Raw genomic sequence first — 22,641 nt, 5'->3', positions numbered from 1 at the left:
AAAACATAAAATGTTTCTGTAATACTATAATTTGTTAAGAAATATATGTGTGTATGCCATCATACTTCACCACAAACTGCTGTGTTATACCTTGTGTTTGTGTGCATGTGTGCATGCATCTTCAGCCTGTGGTGTTCCTGCCATCAAACCAGTGGTCAGTGGATGTCCCAGTGATGGACTAGGTATCGTCAACGGTGAGGAGGCTGTACCTCACTCCTGGCCCTGGCAGGTCTCCCTGCAGGTAAATTATACAACATTTACTACACCACTCTCTCTGTCATCATCCTCATCAATCTACAATATTACTTTTATTTGTCTCAATAACAGCATGGTCAGTGAATTCATTCCGTGCATATACAAGCATAATGTATATGCACGCATATACGTATGTGCATGCAGATCTGTCAGTGTGTGCATGAATGAGGGGCATGTGCGCAAGATAAGGCCCATGGTGTTTGAAGACTAATGAAATGTCCATGGCCTGTTGCTAATGAAAACAATGTGAATTCAGGACTATAGTGGCTTTCATTTCTGTGGTGGATCGCTGATCAACAAGGACTGGGTTGTGACTGCTGCCCACTGCGAGGTCAGGTACAGTAGCACTGACTAACTAAATAAGTGTGTGTGTGTGTGTGTGTGTGTGTGTGTGTGTGTGTGTGTGTGTGTGTGTGTGTGTGTGTGTGTGTGTGTGTGTGTGTGTGTGTGTGTGCGTGCGTGCGTGCGTGCGTGCGTGCGTGCGTGCGTGTGTGTGCGTGGTTAAGCAACTCACTTTTATTTTTTAAATCATTTTCAGTCAATCTCACCGTCTAATCCTCGGCCTGCACAACCGCAAAAAGACAAACGATGTCAAGAACATGAGGATTGGAAAGGTGGGTGCTCTGTTTTATAAGATCAGATCAGTATCGTATTGTTTCATGAGATCTGATAGTTAGGGACACATGATTACTTTGTTACTTATTTCTTATCAATGTGCTCTCCATTAACCTGCTCATCATTTCTGACATTTTGACATTTTGAATGTCATGGCTGAAGCCAGGCATTCAATCAACAAGCAGCAGCAACAACTAACTTTGTGCACATCTCTCCTAACAGCTAAGATGACTGCATGTGTAATTTGTTCTTGATAGGTCTTCAATCACCCCGACTACAGCCGTACAACTCTCGACTATGACATTGCATTGATCAAGCTGCAACGCCCTGCCCAGATGAGCAAGCACGTGTCCCCCGTGTGTGTAGCTGAGACTGGTGACATCTTCTATGCCGACACAAAGTGTGTGGTCTCTGGCTGGGGATGGACCCACTTCGAATGTGAGGGAATGACACAGGAAACACACTTTCCTTCCATCCACCACAGTGACTGGACTGTTTTACCACGTCTATTCAATGATTTAGCATAGACGTTTTACATTGACCTGAGGCAGATTCTACAAATGCCTTCTAAACAGTTTTCCGAAAAGATATACAGTATGTTGCTTCTAAAATCGAAAATGCTACTGATGCTTTGTCAGTTTTAATGGGATAGAGTAGCTTAATTGTAGCTACAAGTGGCAAGCACAGTAAGTTACTCCAGAGCAAACAGATTCACTATCAAATGTCAGTTTGAAACTTCTTGTCCAAAATAAAGCAAAGTTTCAATTTATGGTTAAATGAAAGTTACCACCTTTTATTTTCCAAAACAAATGTATTTTATCTCAAAAAGAATAACATTAAGACTTTTAATACTATTTAATAACAATGTGTCATTCCCAGTGACACATAAGAGCTCAAAGCTCAAACCTATAACATTGAATTGTGCATATTTCTTCTCAGCTCGTGATGTACCTCTCAAGCTCCAGCAGGTTTGTCTGCCTCTCATCGGCTACAATCAGTGCAAGGAGATCTGGGGCAGTTTCCTCACCAGACGGATGTTCTGTGCTGGAGCTGCTGGATCTGTAACCTGCCATGTGAGTGACATGACCCTCTCCCTAACTGTGACCCTAACTCTTACCCTAACCACACACACTGGATCTGTAACCTCCACATTTCTGGCAGAGCCCCTAACCCTACCCCAGGGCTACTCAACTTAAAGGAGTAGTTCACCACTTTTCAACCTGTCTTCATATAATAGGTCCTCACTAATGTTCATGATAAAATATCACCATTTTTTTCTACTCAGTCCAAGTCTCCTAGGAGAGCTGTGGGAAGTTCAGAATCCATAGTCTTGTGACATCATCATTTTCCAAAAAAAATATTTTAATCAATATTTTTGAAAAAAATATTTAGATTTTTAATATCGCGAGAACAATGGCTTCCACTTTAAAATTGAAACTTTTCAGGAATAGAAAGCCTGAAGTTTCTATAAGCTGGATTGGTAATCGATGATGTCACAAGACTATGGGTTTCTGACCAGCCCACAGCCCTCCTCTGAGAAAAAAAAGAAAAAAAAAAAAAGAAAAGCTATTTTTGAGTGAGGACCAATTATATGAACATAGGTTGAAAAGTGGTGGAGTGCCCCTTTAAGATGGCTCAGGGGCGACTCAGCAAAATACTAAAAGTCCAAGGGCCTGCAAGCTAAGAATGACGGTCCTATTTTGGATGTTTAGACAATGATTTTGTAACACATACACTACATGACTAGTCTAAAAAAGTAAGGACAGACAACAGGTACAATTCCATCTGGGCCAAACCTCATTGAACAGAAAGATTGTCATGGAAGGATTAATAATGAATGCTACAATTTTCGGAACAAACAAAATAGCAAAAAAAAAAAATTGTTTCTTAGGGGTTTTAGAGAGAAACTGACAAATGACATAAGAAGTTACCGTAATTGCCGGACTATAGGCCGCGGCTTTATTCCCATGTTTTGAACCCTGCGGCTTATACAACGGTGCGGCTTATATAGAGATTTTTACATCTAACGGCCAGTTAGTTAGTTTTACAATGGTCTTTAACAAGGATTTATATATAGATTTTTTACAGCTAACAGCTAGCAGGAAGCAGGAAGGACACCTGCGGCTTATAGTCAGGTGCGGCTTATATATGTAAACATTCGTTTTTTGTTCTAAATTTAGCTGGTGCGGCTTATATTCAGGTGTGGCTTATAGTCCAGCAATTACGGTATTTGTCCACACTGAGTAGAAAGTAGTAGAACAAGTAGAACAAATATATTTGTATTGGTATGACCATGAAGGGCCGCACAGACGTGCTGAAGGAGCCGCATGTTGAATAGCGCTGCCCTACCCTAACCCAGGGCTGAGATATGTGGTTGGAGTATCTCCTGTTTCTGTAGCGTGAGGCAGCTCGATATACTGTACAGTACAAGTGCATCCCTCAGCCATGATGTATGAGCACACCCCCTCGACATGCTAGTATGTCACATGATGTATAAGAGTACACGTCCCGACCTCCCAATCTCAGGGCAGACTCCAACCACTGAGCTGGTAAAATGGTAAATTAAATGGTAAATGGTGCATTTCTATCACACCATTCACACAGACACACACCTTTGGAGGAGGAAACCATGCAAGGCACCAACGTGCTTATCAGGAGCAATTAGGGGTTTAGTGTCTTGCTCAAAGGCACTTCGATGGTAACTCTGAGGGAGCCCGGGATCGAACTGCAAACCTTCCAGTCTACCTCCTGAGCCTCCTGCTGCATTTGATTTCCTTTTATGAAATGTGTTATGTTCAAGATTCATAACTTCGCTGGTTGGCTTGATTCAAATTCTCTTCCGGCGTCGGATCTGGCCTACAGGTCGGTGGTCATTGTTCATTTATTTTGGACATGAAAGAGATTAAATTGGCTTGTTGTTTCAGGGTGACTCTGGTGGTCCCCTGGTGTGTAAGAAGAATGGAGCCTGGACCCTGGTTGGTGTGACCTCCTGGGTCAGACGAGGCTGCATCACCACTGCACCTGCTGGGTTCGCCCGCGTCACTGCGCTGCGTGCCTGGATGGACAAAACCATGGCTGATAACTAAACTTTAAACTGCTGTTACTCTAGCTGTCGTCTTCATCAGTGATTCTGTTTCTCTAGCTGTCATCTTCATCAGTGATTCTGTTTCTCTAGCTGTCATCTTCATCAGTGATTCTGTTTCTCTAGCTGTCATCTTCATCAGTGATTCTGTTACTCTAGCTGTCGTCTTCATCAGTGATTCTGTTTCTCTAGCTGTCATCTTCATAAGTGATTCTGTTACTCTAGCTGTCGTCTTCATCAGTGATTCTCAACCTTTTATGACCCTTGGACCACTAGCGTGATTTAAAACAATCCTACAGTCTGCGCTAATGAAATCAAGACGCTATTTCCAAATCTCTCTGAATCAGGGTATTTTTTCCAATCCCTAGGCCGATTCCCTTAAAATGTACTTAGGAAATGTTATACATAATATTTTTGAAATACTTTTACTTAAGTTTAAGTTTAAATACTTAAGTTTAAAACACATTTTAAACATTTAAAAACTTTTAAAACAAGTTATGCCATTGATGCGTGGACGACTAGTTGAGAAACAGTGATCTATACAATCATAGCAAATGCCTTGTGTACAGTATGTGTCCTTGAGGTACATATTGTTTGCAGTGATAAATGCATATTTCGTATTGCTTGAATAAATCTTTGTATTGCAGTTGGTTATCAGTGTCTCAATCGTTTTACCTGGAGATATAGTACAAGAGAGAAATGTAGATTTTCTGATTATGTATTTATAGGGTGGATCAGTCCATTAGTGAACTTCCACTTCACTGAAGCTTCAGGACGGTGGGAGCTCTCAGATGAGGCTAAAGGGCACTTCACTGTCTCCCACCACCGAACTCTTTGTCGGATATAGGTCCGGTTCAACTACAAAATGACGTCACTCGCAACTTCTGAAAATCATTACCTCGAATTTGAGTTCGGAAAGCAGATGTTGTGACGCTCCGACAAAACGTTTGTGGTCAGAGAGAGTATGGACCCTTATGATTGGATATGCAATATATGATAGTGAGGTGGAGTAAGGAGAACATAAATATAGATTTCATTTTGTGGCTATTTGTTTTGCATAGGCACTTCATAGAAATGCATTAAAATGTGAAGGACCAGTAAAACCAGTCAATATGTGATCAAATCCCACAATGCATATTGTTTCCTATAGCGGAACCAACGGTCAAGAAAGGCATTACGGTACATTTAAAATGCTGAATGTTTAAGGCCAGAAGTGGTTCTGTTCTGCTACAGGCAGTAGCAGTAGCAGTGTGTGCTACCACCTTACATACTGTACAGTGTACAGACTAAAGTATTCAATACTATATTATTATCGTTTCATTTTCCACACTGGTGAGGAATTCCACTGCCCATGTTGCTGCCAGTTATATTATATGTGCGACGAACAATAATGTACAGTTAGAGTAGCTAATATGCAATATTCCCATGTAGGTCTACACATTTCCTGTCTGTCTGCCTATTTCTCACCAAGCTTCCTCTTAACAGCTTCAGTATGGCATATTCCTGTATCGGCTGGTGGTCTAAAAACCACAGGTTTCTAAATAACTGAAAGTCTGTGTGTGTGTGTGTGCGTGCGTGTGTGCATGCATGCGTGTGAGAGAGAGAGACATTATATGATCAAATCTCACTCAAATGTTTTTGGAAAAGTTGGCAGCCCTCATATCATTGTGACTCACATCTCTCTACATACAGTAACATCAACACATGCTTTTGTGGTTGGAGGAAAGTTAGCTGTTCGTGTTGAACATGATGTACATGTGAAAGGCGGTAGCTTTACTTGAGCAGGGTGGTTTTAACACCTTTGTGTATCTAGAATAGACAAAGCGAAGGGACCAAATTGACTACATGTACCCTGACATTGCGGTCAGCTTCGGTTCCAGAAGCTGCTCACAATCCACACCAATGATTTACAAGAAATGTCAGTGACCTGAATCGACCCATTGCAGGTTTGCACAGTTTAGAGACGAAGCTGCAAGTGTTTCAAGTTACAAGTAGTTGCGTTCAGAATGACTGGTGTGGACTGAGCTTTACTTTGAAAAGCTGATGAAAACAGTTGTGATGACGGCGAGACGGTGAGAGACACGCAGCAAAGGCGTTCGGGAACGGGACCCAAACCCGTTACGCTGCCAGGCGCCAGAACCCACGTGGCACGCGCCTGGACCGGTAGGCCAGTGGGCACCCCCGGGGGGTGGGCAACTTTGATGAAGCAGAGGGACATGCACTATATTTACCACGTTGCATATACTGACGGGCAGAAACCACTTACTGTATCACTGTATTTGAACTTATTTTAGTAATTAATGCCCCACTTTCTTTCCTTCTATGCCACACAAAAGTAAAAAAAGAAAAGAAAAAAAAGAAAAAAATGTGTTGCAGTCCGACGGGTTTTGAGCTTGTAGATAAATAAGATGAATAATAAATAAATATTCCGATTGAACCTGTCCAGTGGTGTAAAGTAACTAATACATTTACTTGATACTGTATAAGTACACTTTTGAGTTATTTGTACTTTAATTGAGTATTTCCAATTTCCAATACTTTTAATACTCCACTACATCTCGGATCCAAGTATTGTACTTTTACTCCACTACATGTATTTGAGAACTTTAGTTACTAGTTACTTTGTAGATATACATGATTATATTTTAAGACCTACATTAATCCACTTAAGCCCTATTTTATACCTAGTCTATTTGAAAATAGACGGTCTACAGGCTCACAACGCGTCGCAGTGCGACATGTTGTGAACTTGTAGATCTGCTATTTTCAAACATTTTGCACTTTTACTTTTGGTACTTTAGTACTTATTGATTTATACTTTTACTCAGGTCAGTTTTGAATTCCGTACTTCTACTTGTAACGGAGTATTTCTATATTGCAGTATTGATACTTTTACTTGAGTAAAACATTTGAGAACATTTTCCATCACTGAACATGTCCATGTATGAACTACACTCCGTTACTATGATTGGCATCTACACAATCAATGCAAATAATTGGTGTATTTGTCCTTGATATGCACATATTGTCTGCGTGTGTCTAAACTAAAATGTGTGTCAATGTAATGTTGTGCTTTAAACCCAACATCACATTCTCTCTAATAGAACTGTGCATGCAGTCAAAAAGGATCTCAATAGAAACAAGCCACAGCGTACCTGAGCTTATCCTTTTAGTTTTAGTTGACCTTACCAGTGAACTGTCACGAAACTGTACCTTTTCCTATGCAACCTTCTAATAAATACTTCAATCAATCAATCAATCAATCAATTAATCAATCAATCAATAGAGAGTTACTAGTATGCCACAGGATGCACTGCAGTTGTCACACTACACCCTCTGGTGGATGATCTTGTCATGGTCAGATTGTCTTCCTGCTGCAGATCACATGCACTGGATATAGTCCTCAAAGCCAGATTACTTTCCACTATCTAAATGTTTCTCTTTTCTCCTCATGGTCTGCACCAAGACCTAGCCCTGAATACAGGACTCTCATATACATGAGAGTCCTGGTGCCGCCTCAACATGAGGAGTAGTGGGCAATCGAGCCCTTAACGGTTTGAGCTAGGAACGTCAGATTTCAAAAATAAAGTGCTTACCTAAGCCAACTTTGATAACAATTTGACGCCGCACAACGTTCATTACACGCCGCTACCGGATTGTTGAATAAAAAGCATTTTTGTCCGAAATTATTTTGCTTAACATAGGACGTCCGCCTCTAGTGGACAGTCGCGTCATCTCCGGTTGATCATTGTAGTGAACGGAGATGATGCGATGACGCGACTGTCCACTAGAGGCGGACGTCCTATGTTAAGCAAAATAATTTCGGACAAAAATGCGTTTTATTCAACAACCGGGGAGCGGCGTGTAATGAACGTTGTGCGGCGTCAAATCGTTAGCAAAGTTGGCTTGGGTAAGCAGTTTATTCTTGAAATCTGACGTTCAAACCGTTAAGGGCTCGATTGCCCACTACTCCTCATGTTGAGGCGGCACCAGGACTCTCATGTATATGAGAGTCCTGTATTCAGGGCTACACCAAGACCATAATCCAGCTACTGGAACTTTGTCACATATTCTGAATGACTATGACTATGTTTTGTCATTAATATATCTGAGATGAAAATGGCATTCTAGTTTTTTTTTTAAGTAACATGCTCCACACATGTGCCCTCTTTGACTACGGAGTCCACGTATGGTATCGTGACGCCCCACAAGCCCTAAAAACTAAACTCCAAACAGCCCAAAATAAACTAATTAGGGTCCTACTTCACCTTCCCTATCAGACTCACCTCACCGCTACTCACCAGTTAAGAGTGGGGTGGCTCAGAGTAGATGACAGAGTACAGCAACTTGCAATGGGCCTGGTGTACAAGATACACTACACCACTATGATACCCAAGTACCTGTCAAAATACTTTATAAACATTAAGGATGTCCATAATTACAACACCAGAGGCAGCGCCACAGATCACTTTCAACCCAGAGTCAAAACCAACAAAGGGTCAAACTCCTTTTTCTGCTATACCACCAAAATGTGGAAAGCCTTACCGAAGGTCATAAAGGAGTGTGGATCACTAGCATCCTTTAAAATTGCCCTGAAGAATCACTTACAGGCAGCAGCCATTCGCAACTGGTAAAAAATCTAACCTAGCCCAACCCTACCCTCCCCTGCCCCTTCTTTGTATATACTGTTTATTTAGACTTACTGTTTTCTTTTTTGTTTTTCTTTACATATCTACTGCATAGTACTGTGTTCTATTTGTCTGTCATTCAATGTTATATGAGATACTTCAATGGTTTCCAGTGGAAATAAGCTTAGTCTTTTCATGGATCTCCTTTTAGTAGACCTTGTACCAGTGAACTGTACCGTCATGAAACTGTACCTTTTCCTATGCAAACTTCTAATAAAGTCTTCAATCAATCAATCAGGAAACAGCGTTTCCTGACACAATACCATCAACTCTTGTTTTGCCATCCGTTTTGATATAAATAGGTTTTCTGATCCAGTAAGCACACTTCAGTTTACACAACATGATGCCCTCCCCACTGAGTAAGAACAAAAGGTGTCTAAAAATGTGTTATTATACCTCTCCAATTACTGCTACTTTCACAGACGCACACGCACGCACGCACGCACGCACGCACGCACGCACGCACACACACACACACACACACACACACACACACACACACACACACACACACACACACACACCTCAGTATACATGCATGTGAATTGGTGAATGAGACATTTAAGAGAGAAAACATGCATTTTACTTCATTTTTTTATTTTCAGAAAAGAAGATTCACATTTCTTTTTGGTGATCATTTCTTTGATCATCAACAGAAACACGTATACATGTTGTCATCAGTACAATAACACCCATAAATAGAAGTTAAACAACATAGGGTTCCACCATATTCTTCTGTTTACAGACATATCATTGATTAGAACAGTATACAGCATAATCATCACATCATTGTGACATAACAACATAATAAAAATCTGCCTATGGGAAATCCAATACAAAACATAACGCTGTGACAAAGCAGTGCTATACTAACCAATGAATTCCCTTGGTGGTTAATTGTTATTGCTAGATTGGATGGTTTGGAGAGATGGCGTGTGCTCGTTTGTTTTCACTATCAACCAAATAAAGACTGGACATGTATGAAGTCATCATGCTGTTTTGCATCACTTGAAAAGAAGGTATGAGTGAGTGCTGACAATGAGGCCTTGATGATCATGAGGCATGTAATGCCACAGTTAGCCACCAGGTGAGTGAGTGCCCACACTGAGCAGTCATCCAGAAGAAGTTTTATTTGAGCATTAATTTAGTGTTAGTGTTAATTATTCAGATTGTCATGCAGGCTAAGTTAGTTTTTCTCACTGACAGCCAGCCTTTTCACACTGCAGTAGACACTAACCTTCATCAGAACATTGTGGGCATCAGTTGCCATCCTCCAGACATGTATTCAATATATATATATATATATATATATATATATATATATATATATATATATATATATATATATATATATATATATATATTTGTCGCATTCCTAAGACAAAAACAAATATTACAGTAAATGTACCCTGTTGGTTTCTTTTATCTTCTTTTATTTTTTTATTTTTTCGTTTTAAACCCCCCTTTGTTCAAAATCGATTCCAAACTAAGCCTTTAAGTACAAAAAACATAATAGAAAAATAGATATATAATAAATAATGGTTTCCCTATCCAGGGCCATGCATTTGGGAATCCCCATCCGGAATCAATGGGGGTAAATTTACTATATCACATTTTTAAAAAATAAAATAAAATAACACATAAAAGAACCCTTGGGGCTTGTGTATGAAATCAGTAGTGTGGTGTGTAAATAAAGAAAAAAAAAGAAAGAAAGAAAAGCAGAACATTTCATTTCATCATCTAATTCCTAAATGTTGTTTTTATTCAACACATCTAGAGGACACGGCTATTTGTGTATGCTCTTAACATAGTACATCTGCCAACATTCAGTAAACATCCAGCAAATAAGGCTGTGTGATGTCAGCAGCAGTGGGAGATCCACCCAGGTAAAACTCACCCACGTACGGTCCCTTTAAGTTGAAACAAAATAGGATTTGACTGCATGAGTAATGTGTGGATTAGACAATGAATGAATGAATGAATGAATTAATTAATGAATTAATGAATGAATGAACGAATAATTATGTAATTTGATTCAAATTGTTAAACTAAATTCAGAACTTTCCCCCCCAAATATTGGAGACCACCAACCTCCACTTTGAATAAGCCACTGCATGTTGATTAGATATACACCAAAACAACTTACTTAAAGATGTATGTATGTTTTTTGTTTGTTTGTTTATTTATTTATTTATTTATTTGTCAGGGACAAAGCACATTAATCAACATGTCAGTTTTCACATCAATGTAAATGAGCCAGATTTAGCCATTTTCATCTGTAGTCCCTGGGCAGGCTGCACAAAAGTGAAGGTATGGCTATCCATACAAAACATAAAATACATACAATACAGTACAGTACAAAACAGTACAGTAACACATTAAGGGGACATAATTATAGCAAGTTGAGTGACTCCAGTGACAGATGGAGCAAGTTACCCATGAATGTAGGTTTGACTTGCTTTAAGCCACCTCTTACGGCTGAAGCCGATAATAGTAAAATAGTAGTACATAGTAATAGTAAATACTGTAGTAATAGTAAATAGTAAGTAAAATAGTGAATAGTAAATTGTAAAGGGGACTAATACTAGCCAATTATGAGTAACTCCAGTGACAGATGGAGCATATAATTACTCATGATTACAAATTTGATTTGATTTAAGCCACCTCTTAATAAGGTTACATTTGAAAGTCAGATAGTTGGAGGTCTGTCTTACTTCAGTGGGGAGACTGTTCCATAGATTGGAGGCTCTAACAGAGAGAACTGTGTTCTGCCTTGATGGTACCTCACAGTCCCCTCTGGTACCTCACAGTCTCCACGTCTGACATCACGGACTCCAGATATCATGGATATAGCTGAGTCACTCTGACATCACAGGAATGACTCGACTCACTCAGCGAAGGGTATGCACAACTTTCCAACATCCCATCGTGAGTGATCTACAAGCTCACAACGGTTGCATCTGCAACCCGACGTGAGCGGGTCCTAGTTACAACCTTTGAATAACAGTCCTTACTTAGTAGTAATTATAACACCGAGCCTACACTATACTTACTTTATACTTACTGATAAACTTAAATAACAAATAGGCGTTTTCTATTAAATAAATTAGCAAATGACACTTGAAATACGAGTGGACTTGAGATATAAGTGACAAACACTGAATTTCGTTCGGAATGTTTGGGACCTACTTTCGCAGATACAAAGAGGTATGGGAGACAATCACAGGTGCTCTGTTGTCAATGACACACGCTCGTCAGAGTGAAGTGAGAGAGGGGAGAGGAGATGAGAGGAGATAGTGCTATCTATATGTCCCCTAAGCTTAATATGCTTGGGCCAAGACTTGGAGCAGCCAGCAGTATTCCACCACATAATCTATGATTATGAGTGTGCTACCTGGCATGACACAAATATTTACAATATTTTCAGTCAGTCACCGTGTCCCCTCGTCTCGGTCCGGAACCGTTAAACACTGTACCTATTGAAAAAACAGCAGATCCACACGCTGCCAGCATGTAGATCTGCCATTTCTTGACAGATCAGCACCAATATAGCAGCTTGAGTGACACAGAACACTTACTGTGTACCTGTCACAGGGACACTGGCTCCTGAAAACATATACATACATATTCCTATTTTTATGCCCGTCTATGCCAGTGTAGCTATGTTGCAGTACATATTCCTTTAAACTACTCCTTGTCACATGTGTACAGATAACCAGTTCTTTTTTTAGTATGCCTGCGGCCTCATATGCATCAACAACACAGCTCCTTTACTAACAATTCCCATGTTTCACGCTCCCATGGTTCCACTGTGTTAACTATAAATCACATTATTAACCTTATTAACCATAATCACAATCTTGTTAACCATTTTGACATAAATCACATTAACATTATTAACCGTAATCACATTGTTATTAACCATTTTGACATAAATCACATTATTAACGTACTCTCATTGTTACTTTTCCCTCCCAACCCTGCCATACTGATACTGTAAGTACTTTCCAAAATCTTCGCTCTGCTTAAATCAAAATACCCTTCTCTATTCTACTAGAGCAGAGGTCAAGACAGACATACCGGTAACATATTGCGACATGGGTCGGCAGGCCCACGGCACGCAGAGAGACAGAGAGACAGTTGGCCCCACAACCAGATCTGGCTTCCTTCCTTCCTTCCTCACTATGGCTGACAGGATACCGACACCCAATGAGCATGAAACTACTGAGTGGTGTGGAAGGAAAAATGGTCATTCGTACTAACACAGTGTAACCTATTGATTGACTACAAAGGATTTATTCTACTAAACTGATTGAACACCAATGAATAATCTTACACAAGAAAATTACAATGTGATTACAATCATGAACCAATGATTAAAACTTATAAGACAATTATACCGTGATTACAATCACAAACCATTTCTAAATTATAAGGCTTGATTAATTATGAATACATACTCATACATACTTTATATCTAAAGTTATGGGACGACAGGGAAAACAGTGTGATTTGAAAGGCATATCTTTCTGACAACCGGCGGCAGTGCGCAAGATCGCTTCATTTTGTTTGATCAGGCACGCAACATTTATTTTGACCATGCATGCGCACTTGCACACCAGTTATATGTACCCCTGTCTATATGGTACATGTGCTGGGAATTTGCTGTGCCACAGAATTACAACAACATTATGCACATCAAAATATCCACTCATTACTTGCGCCAGCAGAGCACGCAAGTACTGTGTTCGGTGCTGTCTGTATCCGGCTGTCTGTATACGGCTGGCAGTACAAAGGCAGGGCCTTTAGCCTATGAGGGAGCAGCGTTCTCGGTGACGTCACCATGCGCCAACAAGTGCAACTTGATATAAATAACAAGGCATACATTGGCACCTTGACAGAGTGCCAACTTGCCCTTCCACATACATACAGACAGCACTCATCACCCTATTTGTGTGCCCTGCTGGTCATACCTTTCGTTTTCTACAGAAAGTGACTATGAGTGCACAAGATGCAAGTTGGAACCTCGACAGAATGCAATCTAGTTGTAGACTCAAGTCTCAGATGTACCTATTTCAAGCTACAAAAAACTGTATTGTTACAGTATCAATAGTAGTCTTACAGTATCACATTTTGTCAAAACCTTTATCTAGTTGATCTCTTACTTATTACTAAATGTCTCTCAAGCCTCTCCTGAAAAAAGTAATATTCTGTGTCTCTTCAAGGCGAGGCAAGGCATGTGCATATGTTCGATAAGGATTGATCGATATCAATAAAAAAATTACATTTTAATGTTAGACACCACTTTCAGTGTTAAAAGTGTCAAGGTTATTTTGTTAACTAATACACGTGATGAGATATGCTCCACTGCAGGACTGCACAAAGGATGTTGACCAGAGAAATGATATGTCAATAATGCCATACTGCCCAGGACACTGGATAACACATTGGATAATGCCAAGCCATATCTGGCATTGTCCTTCTGGCTACTGGGCCCAAGAAACGAAAACATCTGATATACATTGTTATGTTATGTTATAATTGTCCAATCAGAATGTGACTAATGTATTCTGTAACTCCATATATCTGTGAAATTATGTTTTGCATGGGCAGAAGGCACGATGGGTGAATTGCTGTACTGTACGCTGAACTCTGAACTATTCTTTTAATACAACTAAGAGAAAAACGGATTTACACTGGTGTGGTCTCCTTTCTTGTGTGGGAGTAATCTTTAATCATTATGGGATATTTACATGGGATATAAACAAAAACCCATCAGTATAGCATGTTGAAACAATGCAATTAAATATGGTTTACAAAAAGAAAAAGACCATTAAGCAAATGAAACACAGTAAAAAATACTTTTGAATTCAGTAAGAATCATATAAATGTACATGACTGATCGGTGTGCCCTTGTAATAAGTGCCTTTCGCACTATAACTATAACTAAAGATGCAATTGGAAATTACAAATGTGGTTGCCTTGACGCGAGTCAAACTTGTATTAAAATTAATTCTGTTCTGAGAATTCTGTTCACGGCCTAGACCATTTTCCCCATTCAAGTCAATGGGGGTAATTAATTCACAATACATTTATATGGATTCCCTGGTCATCAATATTAAGCCCATATCTTGGAATGCCCATATATGGACATATACTGTGTCATTCTCACGTGGTCTATATATGGACATACCGTAGTCTGTCAGTCTCATGTGATCTATGATGTCAGACGTCAGACATCAATACATACATGTCAATACATATCTGGGAAAGAGTATTTATTTTTAATTTAAGTTGATGGAGAACAATAATTCACAAATACATGTAGGCCTAAATCAATTAAATTATAATATAATTATTATATTATAAAAGTATTTATTTGAAAATTTCACGCATGCGTGTTCCGATGAATCCGGTTGATTTGACATATGGCCCAAGTGCATGCCACCAAAACTGTGGGTGTAATGGAAGATGGAATAAAGTCGGACAAGTACTATAGAGGGTATGCACGTGACATCATCATCATACAGAAGTTATGCGGGAACACCCACTATATACTTCACCATTGTATTTTTTTTCAGTGTGAACTCAGCCATCCACTTGACTTTTAAAACTGCTGTCTTGGCCCAGGTCTCTCTTGGGATATATATTGTTTTCATCTCAATGGGACCACCTGATTAAGTAAATAAAATTGTTAAAAAAGTGATAATGTGGTGAAAGACTCTTACCAGACACCTAATAATATAGTTACATGTATGTATTAAGGTCATTAAAGCTCCTACTAACTGAATAAACTAACAATTAATGTGCTTTTCATATGGCTTTTCCTGTTGTTCATGTTGTTACAATCAAGAACAGCAAGCTTTAGAAGAGAATTTACATGTGTTGATTATTCAAATCATGCGAGCTATGTTTTTTTTTCTTCTTTTTTTTCACTGACAGACAGCATTTTCACACTGCAGTAGACACTGCCTTCATCAGAACATTGTGGGCATCAGTTGCCAGCTCCTCCAGACATTTATTCAACATATAGTATGTGGTGGCAAAGGACATTCCCGCTGCTAAGGCAGAACCCACGACAGGGATCAGGCTCAATAGATACTCAGCAGAACCTTCTACAATTGCAAGTTGTGAACACATAGTAAGAAGTTGTATAACCCCTGCAGAATCAAACTTAATGTACTGTGGTGCATTTTTAATTTCAGCCTTCAGCACCTCTAATGGCACCCCTGATTTCTCTTCAAGTGTCTGCAGGCTCTGATCATCAAGGTTGAAAGCCTTATAATACTTCCTAATCTCCAACAGCAAAATTTCCGCATCCACACTAAATGAGAGGCATGGGACTGGCACTACAGCCACAACACCAGACAGCAAAGCTACCTTCCAGATGTCTGCCTTCAGGGCTTTCTTCTTCTTCTGGTGGATTTCCATGGTGATGTTGGGCAGAGCGAGGAGCAGCACATGTCTCTTATGCTTAGGGAGCTCCTTGTCTATGGTGTCATGAAGCCGGTTGAAGTCGAAGAGACCAAGGTCAAAGCAGGAGATCAGAAAGACATCAGGAGCGTCATTGTTGATTTTCTCGAGCCCTAAAAGAAAGTATTAAATTACTGCATTTACAAGATCCTAGAGCAGTGGTCCTCAACCTTTTCTGGCCGTGACCCCCAAAATAATCATATTTTAACAGGGGACCTTAATGTTGCACATTAAGGTAATCATCTGGAGACCCCCCAAAATAATTTGGCCACAGGTTAAGAACCACTGTCCTAGAGCCTCTTTCCATCAGGGCTAAACGATAGACAGAATTTCATGTCTCGATATGTATGATTTCTTGATAACGATACAATGTGGCTTCACATTTGTTATTTGACATTTTGACCCATTACATCCAGGAAAACATCTGCCATTTTAGATTTTAGCTACACACACGCAAATATCATAGGCGCCTATTACATGGAGCAAGAGGCCGCAATTGCTCCCGTTATCGCCAGGGAGGGGGAGCCCGGACTGCACTGGAGCTTGAGTCTGACATTGTCCCATTGTGTTGAGATTTTTACTGGTGTAGATTTATTGTACTGGCTTTAATGTGCAGAGATGCAAAGCGTGGTTTCTATTATGCTCAGCGCTCAAAGTGGTCACTGGTCAGCGGTCTAGAGCCCACCTACTGTATCCGGTAATTTCACACACACACACACACATCACGCACGTATAGTGTTTCCCCCCCAGAACGGATCAGAAAAGAGAATTGGTCCCATCCTAGCGTTCGTGTTTTCAACTTGCTATGGCGTAAATAGAGCACATAAGACTATTAATAAGACTGGAACTAACCAGTACTGGACAGAAAAAGTAAACCAGGTTTTCCGCAGTTGAACGTCTGGTAAAGAGAAGTGAATTTAAATCCAAAGTCAAGACAACTCAGACTGGAACCTCACAAGCAAAGTAGCTAGCTAACACGCTAACCAACACTCCGATATGATTCCTATTATGTTCGTTCATTGATTGTACTCGTGCTCGGGAGCGTTTCGCTGTTACTACGTGTCATCTTTTCGACACCCTACTCTAACCCTTACCCTAAACCTAACCTCTGTGGGGTGAGTCGCTAACCCTCCCGACACTCCTTTGTCAAACTGACGGTCGTTCGAAAGAGAGAGATTTCCCCCTCGTGCTCCAGTGCAAAGTCTGCCTTGCAATGTTTGCAAGTAACTATTTGTTTTGCTAACAGTGAAATGCTCCCAGCTTTAAGACGTTAATTCACGAGCCAGTACTGATATGGACGCCGCCATTGTTCTATGTTGTGATGTTGTGTGCGGTTGCTAGTGTGCATGCGCAGTTCACCCACTAGCCTGCGGGACGAGAGCTGGCTCGTCTCCTCCTCCTCCTCCTTAGACATTCCGTAGGCTAAACAAATGCATTTCTGTGATCGCACAACTAAGAATACTGGAATACCAGAAAATAATAATAATTTCACAAGATGCGGATTGCGGTTGGTTCTGTAAATTGGATAATATCATTAATGCGGTTGGATAATGGGCGGATAATTAATTTTCGGATGACGTTCAGAGCCCATCTGCGGGACTTAAATTGATCATTTGCTAAAAGTGTCACGGTTTAGTCCAGGAGATGTAGGATTCAGGCGCAGAATGAACAAGGCTCAGGCAAGGCAAGTAGAATGTGAGGATAATATTTGTTAATAAGCTAAGGCAATACAAGAAGGGGGAAACTATACTGGGAAAACTAAGGGCAAAAATACTCAAATACAGGAAACACTAGATAACAAAGCTGGCATGCAAGACAAAGATAAACCATAGACTTGCGATGACGAACCGACAAAGAACTTAACAGGGTAGTATAAATACACAGGACAAACAAGACACAGGTGAACTCTACCAACAATCAACACTGGTATTGGCTGGGGCACAACAGGACACAGGAGGAGAACATGACTAATCAAAGTCGGTGAGACATAAGGCAGGTGACAACTACAGGGGCAGGCAGGAAACACTGAGACCAAAACTGCAAAATAAGATACCAAACAAAAGGCAAAGAGTAACAAAATACAAGACTAGAACAGAAACATACAAAAAAGCAACACGGCTTAAAGTCCAAAACTCAAATACAAAGGCAGCGCTTCAAAGTTCAAAACTAATAAAGTCCAAACCGTGACAAGTATAGGCCTACAGCCGTGCGTGCATGAAACTGAGTGCAAGTGTCTACAGAGCAGCCAAATCTTTTAGTCCACCTTGTCATACATTCTTGCAGGAGCAAACTGTTACAAAAAGAATACTTGTCTTGTAACTTATCTTTGTTTGTACAATTTTGTATTTAAGGAAAAAGGAATTGTGTTTGTAACTTGAATTTTTGAAGTGGTAAAATAAGTTGCTATTTGAAATTTCAAGCGCATTTGAAATACTAAGCATAGCCTACTTGTGCTAACGTTATTTAAGAGAACTTGACAAGAGTAAAACAGTCAAACCTTTAATGCAGTCTTGCCGGATGGTTTCCAGTGTCTTTTCCATGTTGAATGTTTTCGGCTTGCTCCTTTTCTCTGCCGCGATGTTGTTATCAATCTTATTGCGTAAAAAGTAGAAGTTCTTTTTCATTTTCTGAATCTCGCTGGCGAGCTGGACATGACATTCTCTGAAGCGTTCTGAAGCCACAATGATGAAAAAATCATAGATCTCAAATTTAACAGCCTTCAGGTATTGGTCTGCTTTGAATGTAGGCGTACCAATACCAGGAAGATCCCACAATTTGACATTTGGGTATTTAGGGTAGGGATATTCTTTTGGCTCTAAAGTGGTCTCCACAATGCCAGTTGGGGCAGAGCTGTCCTCTTCATGCCCCAAACCTCGGAAGGCATTGATGAATGTTGACTTTCCAGAGCCTGACTCCCCTGTGACAGCGATGTTCAGCGGCACGTTATCTATCTGTGTTAAGTAATCCTGAATCTTGCCCACTGCTGAGGTTAAGTCCTGATTCTCCAGGGCCTCTTTAATGTATTTTACTTCATCTGATTCAATTATGCAAAAGTCGTCTAATTCAGCCATCTAGATAATACTAATTGTTATAAAAATAATAATAATAACGAGCCGACAACAATAATAATAACCAAATAACTCCTTATCCTTGTAGGGGTGCAGAGGTACCCAGACTGGAGACAGAAGTTTGTTTCAGTGTTATTCTGTTAAGTCAAGATGCTACAAAACAACTCTGAGGCTTGCTTTAGGTTTTTGGAGTTGCAGCAATCTCACTTCTCCTTACATACTCGAGGGGCAGTCCTTCATGGTCCCACCCCCTACAACGTTAAGCATTGTTGGCTTGTAGTTTCTACAAGCCTTGTGAACCAGCCTCCTCCAGTAAGATAGAAAATAAATATGTCGCTTTCCGGGGGAGGCTGGTTTACAAGGCTATTTTTCTACAGGTTGCCACAAACTATACAGTGGAAATAGCACACGTGGCCCTATTTGCATCCATCCAAGAGAGTTCATCCTCAAACAGGCAGGGTTGAATAGTCTTGAAATAGGCTATGATGATAATATATATATATATATATATATATATATATATATATATATATATATATACATATATATATATATAGATATATATAGATATATATAGATATATAGATATATATAGATATATATAGATATATAGATAGAGAGAGAGAGAGAGAGAGAGAGAGAGAGAGAGAGAGAGAGAGAGAGAGAGACACACACACACACACACACACACACACACACACACACACACACACACACACACACACGTGACATGGTGAAAGTCTATTCCGTAGGCCTATTGGGTCTTATCAGTGCAGTTAGTGCTTACATGGCACATTACATGAGCAAAGGGCCATTTGGGTGCAGAGGTGAGTGGGTGCGTGTCACATGGTTATTCAGAGGACAATTTCTACCAGTTCTACCGTACCAATTGAAAACATTTCTTTGGTATGGTAGCTTCGATAGGTGTGGTTACTTTCCATTACGTTGATATCTTGATGAGAAAGTAGACCTTGCATAGTTGTGATGGAAGCTACTGTATATGGAACAATGGAAATAGAAAATGTCATGTACTGTACATTAGGGCTGCGAATCTTTGGGTATCCCACGATTCGATTCAGAATCGATTCTTGGGGTCACGATTCACAATTTCTTTTGATTCTTTCAAATCAAACGATTCGAATTCAGAAACGATTATTTTCTGATTTAAAAACGATTCTCGATTCAAAACGATTCTCGATTCAAAGCAATTCTCTATTCAATTCATATATCAGGATTTACTCCAGCTATCTCTTACCCTAACCTTAACCTCTATGGACGTGTTGCCACTCCGACAATAAGAAGTCACTGTCGGAGTGGTGACATGTCGGAATGGAGAGAGCCCCCCGGTGAGGTCATGAGGTGATGACGTAATGCTGTGCCTATGCGACAAGTAACCAGCAGCAACAACAACTACCTTTTCCAGTTTTACCTTCAGAATAAAGTATTTACACTGCCCCATACCCAGGCCCTCATGCGACGGCATGGCACGCCACTTAACATTATATAGACTGTAGACGCATTTGATGTACCAGAGCGCAAGAAGCAGGTGGCGGAGCGCACTTTCGGGTACCGGAGCGCAAGAGGCAGGTGGCAGAGCCAAGCTCCGGCATTAATTAAGCCCTGGGTCTTGAGCTTTTGAACACGTGTAGCAGACTGACTCAGCCTGATGGCCTCAAAAGTCTAGTATCTCCCCTGGTACAAAGGGATATCCCTTTGGTCTGATGGTTAAGATACACGGGAAACCCGCGTTCGAATCCTTGGCGTTACACATGGGGATATTACAACCAAGGTGGTAATTATTGGTAACTAACTGGGCCAGGTTATAGGAGGCGGAAGTCCCCTAAAAATCGTACGTTAGGCCTACATGTCATTTAAAGGTTTACTCTGACTTTTGTGTGAACCTCTGAGAGTAATATACGTTTCTTGAGTCAATATTTAGATAGGGATGGGTATCGTCTGCGATACTTTTAATGGTATCAATCGCATGACATCGATACTATCGAGTATTGGTTCACGTAAAAACAAACGATACCTCGTTTCGATACTCTTGAACACACCCCTGGCCGGTCGCATCTGTAAAGGCCACTTTTAACCAAACAGATTCGTGGCCGAATCGGCGGTGGATAGCGGCGGAAAGCGTCTGTTGCCGAACGGGAGCTCATCGGTAGGTTTTCGGCAGCGGGTCGGGAACGCTATCGACCAGTATCGACGGAAAACTGGAAGACTGGACTTGCTCAGTTTTGTAGAGTCGCCCCTGGACGTCGGTGAATTGTAGCGAGTTGTAATGGACCATTAGTTTAGTTACAGTCGGCATACTGTCGGCTGGAAAATTCAATGTGCTTAGTTTTTTGCAGTTCTTTGCAGTCTGTGAACAGTTTGAACAAGTCTCCTGTAGTATTATCGGTGTGGAGGCACCTTAAGAGTTGGGCTACTGTGAGTTTAATGACTGCTTTAGTAGGCTACACTCGTTACCGTGGGAAATAGCCGACAATAGCCTATAATGTTTATTATTATGTGTATATTCTATTGTAGACAAACAATAGAATTATACAATAGCAGCCATAACAGTAATTGTAGTCACATCAACTACTCTACTACTACTACTAGGCCTACTTGACATGAAAATGGCTGAATAACTGGCTTAATAACCTATTTTGGTGTCTAAAATAGCCCATAGAAAAAGGCAAATAATAATTATAATAATAATAAATAAAAATGTATTGAAAATGGTATCGAAAAGGGTATTGTATCAATTCCCAGGTATCGTATCGATTCAAAGGTGAACTATACCCATCCCTATATTTAGATATCTGATATTAATTTAAACAGTTATATGAGAACCAACATGGTGATTGGTTATTTGAGGTGGAATTCCCCAAATAGGCTACAAGTAGGCTACAATGAAGAATTTCTCCTGCCGAAAACAAAGAAAGAAGGAATTGAAACCGCTGTCAGCAATATTTTAACTATTTATCTGTCCCTTTAGCAAAAACAATGATTTGTGGCCCAGACAACCACCCTGACAACCACCAATCATCTGACCTGAAAGTTTACAGAAAAAAAGTGAACTGAGAAAAGGAAAAAAAAAAGAACTGAAATCATACGGCATGTATTTCACACGTATTTCATTGCACTTTCGGTGCGAGTTCTGGCACCCATGGAGAGCGTCAGGGAGCGTCATGGCCGTTCCCGGCGGTCACGTGGGAACCACAAATCATCTGACCAGATGATCAAGTGCTGTCAGCAATATTTTAACTGTGTATTTGTCCCTTTAGCAAAAACTGTACTTTTTTTTGTTAAAGACAAGGAACTTGCAAATACACCCAGACAACCCACAAATCATCTGACTGAAAGTTACAGTGACCTGAGAGAACTGAAATGTGCAACATACAGCAAGTGAAACTTGACTTGAAGTGCATTTTAAAAGTTCTGTGAATCATTGTTGCATAATTGTTTGCTG

General features: G+C 40.2%; 2 protein-coding genes across 2 annotated transcripts in view; one reads left to right on the top strand and one right to left on the bottom strand.

Moving 5' to 3' along the window:
• The window catches only part of LOC308280741 (chymotrypsin B-like), a gene marked incomplete at both ends in the record, with an annotated part of 7,349 nt that extends 3,116 nt beyond the window's left edge, over window positions 1-4,233 (top strand). The window contains 7 exons of the mRNA XM_080755055.1: window positions 126-241; window positions 512-591; window positions 794-869; window positions 1,128-1,308; window positions 1,810-1,943; window positions 3,795-3,921; window positions 4,013-4,233. Coding sequence (XP_080611181.1) covers window positions 126-241; window positions 512-591; window positions 794-869; window positions 1,128-1,308; window positions 1,810-1,943; window positions 3,795-3,921; window positions 4,013-4,233 — 935 coding nt within the window. The remainder of the gene's footprint in view (window positions 1-125; window positions 242-511; window positions 592-793; window positions 870-1,127; window positions 1,309-1,809; window positions 1,944-3,794; window positions 3,922-4,012) is intronic.
• A 10,137-nt stretch (window positions 4,234-14,370) lies between these two features.
• LOC308280752 (interferon-gamma-inducible GTPase 10-like) lies at window positions 14,371-19,305 on the bottom strand. Its single transcript, XM_080755065.1, has 2 exons — window positions 18,611-19,305; window positions 14,371-16,226 (listed from the first exon to the last, which is right to left on the bottom strand). The coding sequence occupies exons 1-2, from the start codon at window positions 19,182-19,184 to the stop codon at window positions 15,592-15,594; spliced, it is 1,209 nt and encodes a 402-aa protein (XP_080611191.1). The 5' UTR covers window positions 19,185-19,305; the 3' UTR covers window positions 14,371-15,591.
• Window positions 19,306-22,641: the final 3,336 nt, after the last annotated feature.

This window comes from Nannobrachium achirus (genome assembly GCF_963921795.1).
Source record: "Nannobrachium achirus genome assembly, contig: SCAFFOLD_241, whole genome shotgun sequence".
NCBI classification, from domain to species: domain Eukaryota; kingdom Metazoa; phylum Chordata; class Actinopteri; order Myctophiformes; family Myctophidae; genus Nannobrachium; species Nannobrachium achirus.
This window is presented reverse-complemented; position numbering and strand designations above follow the sequence as displayed.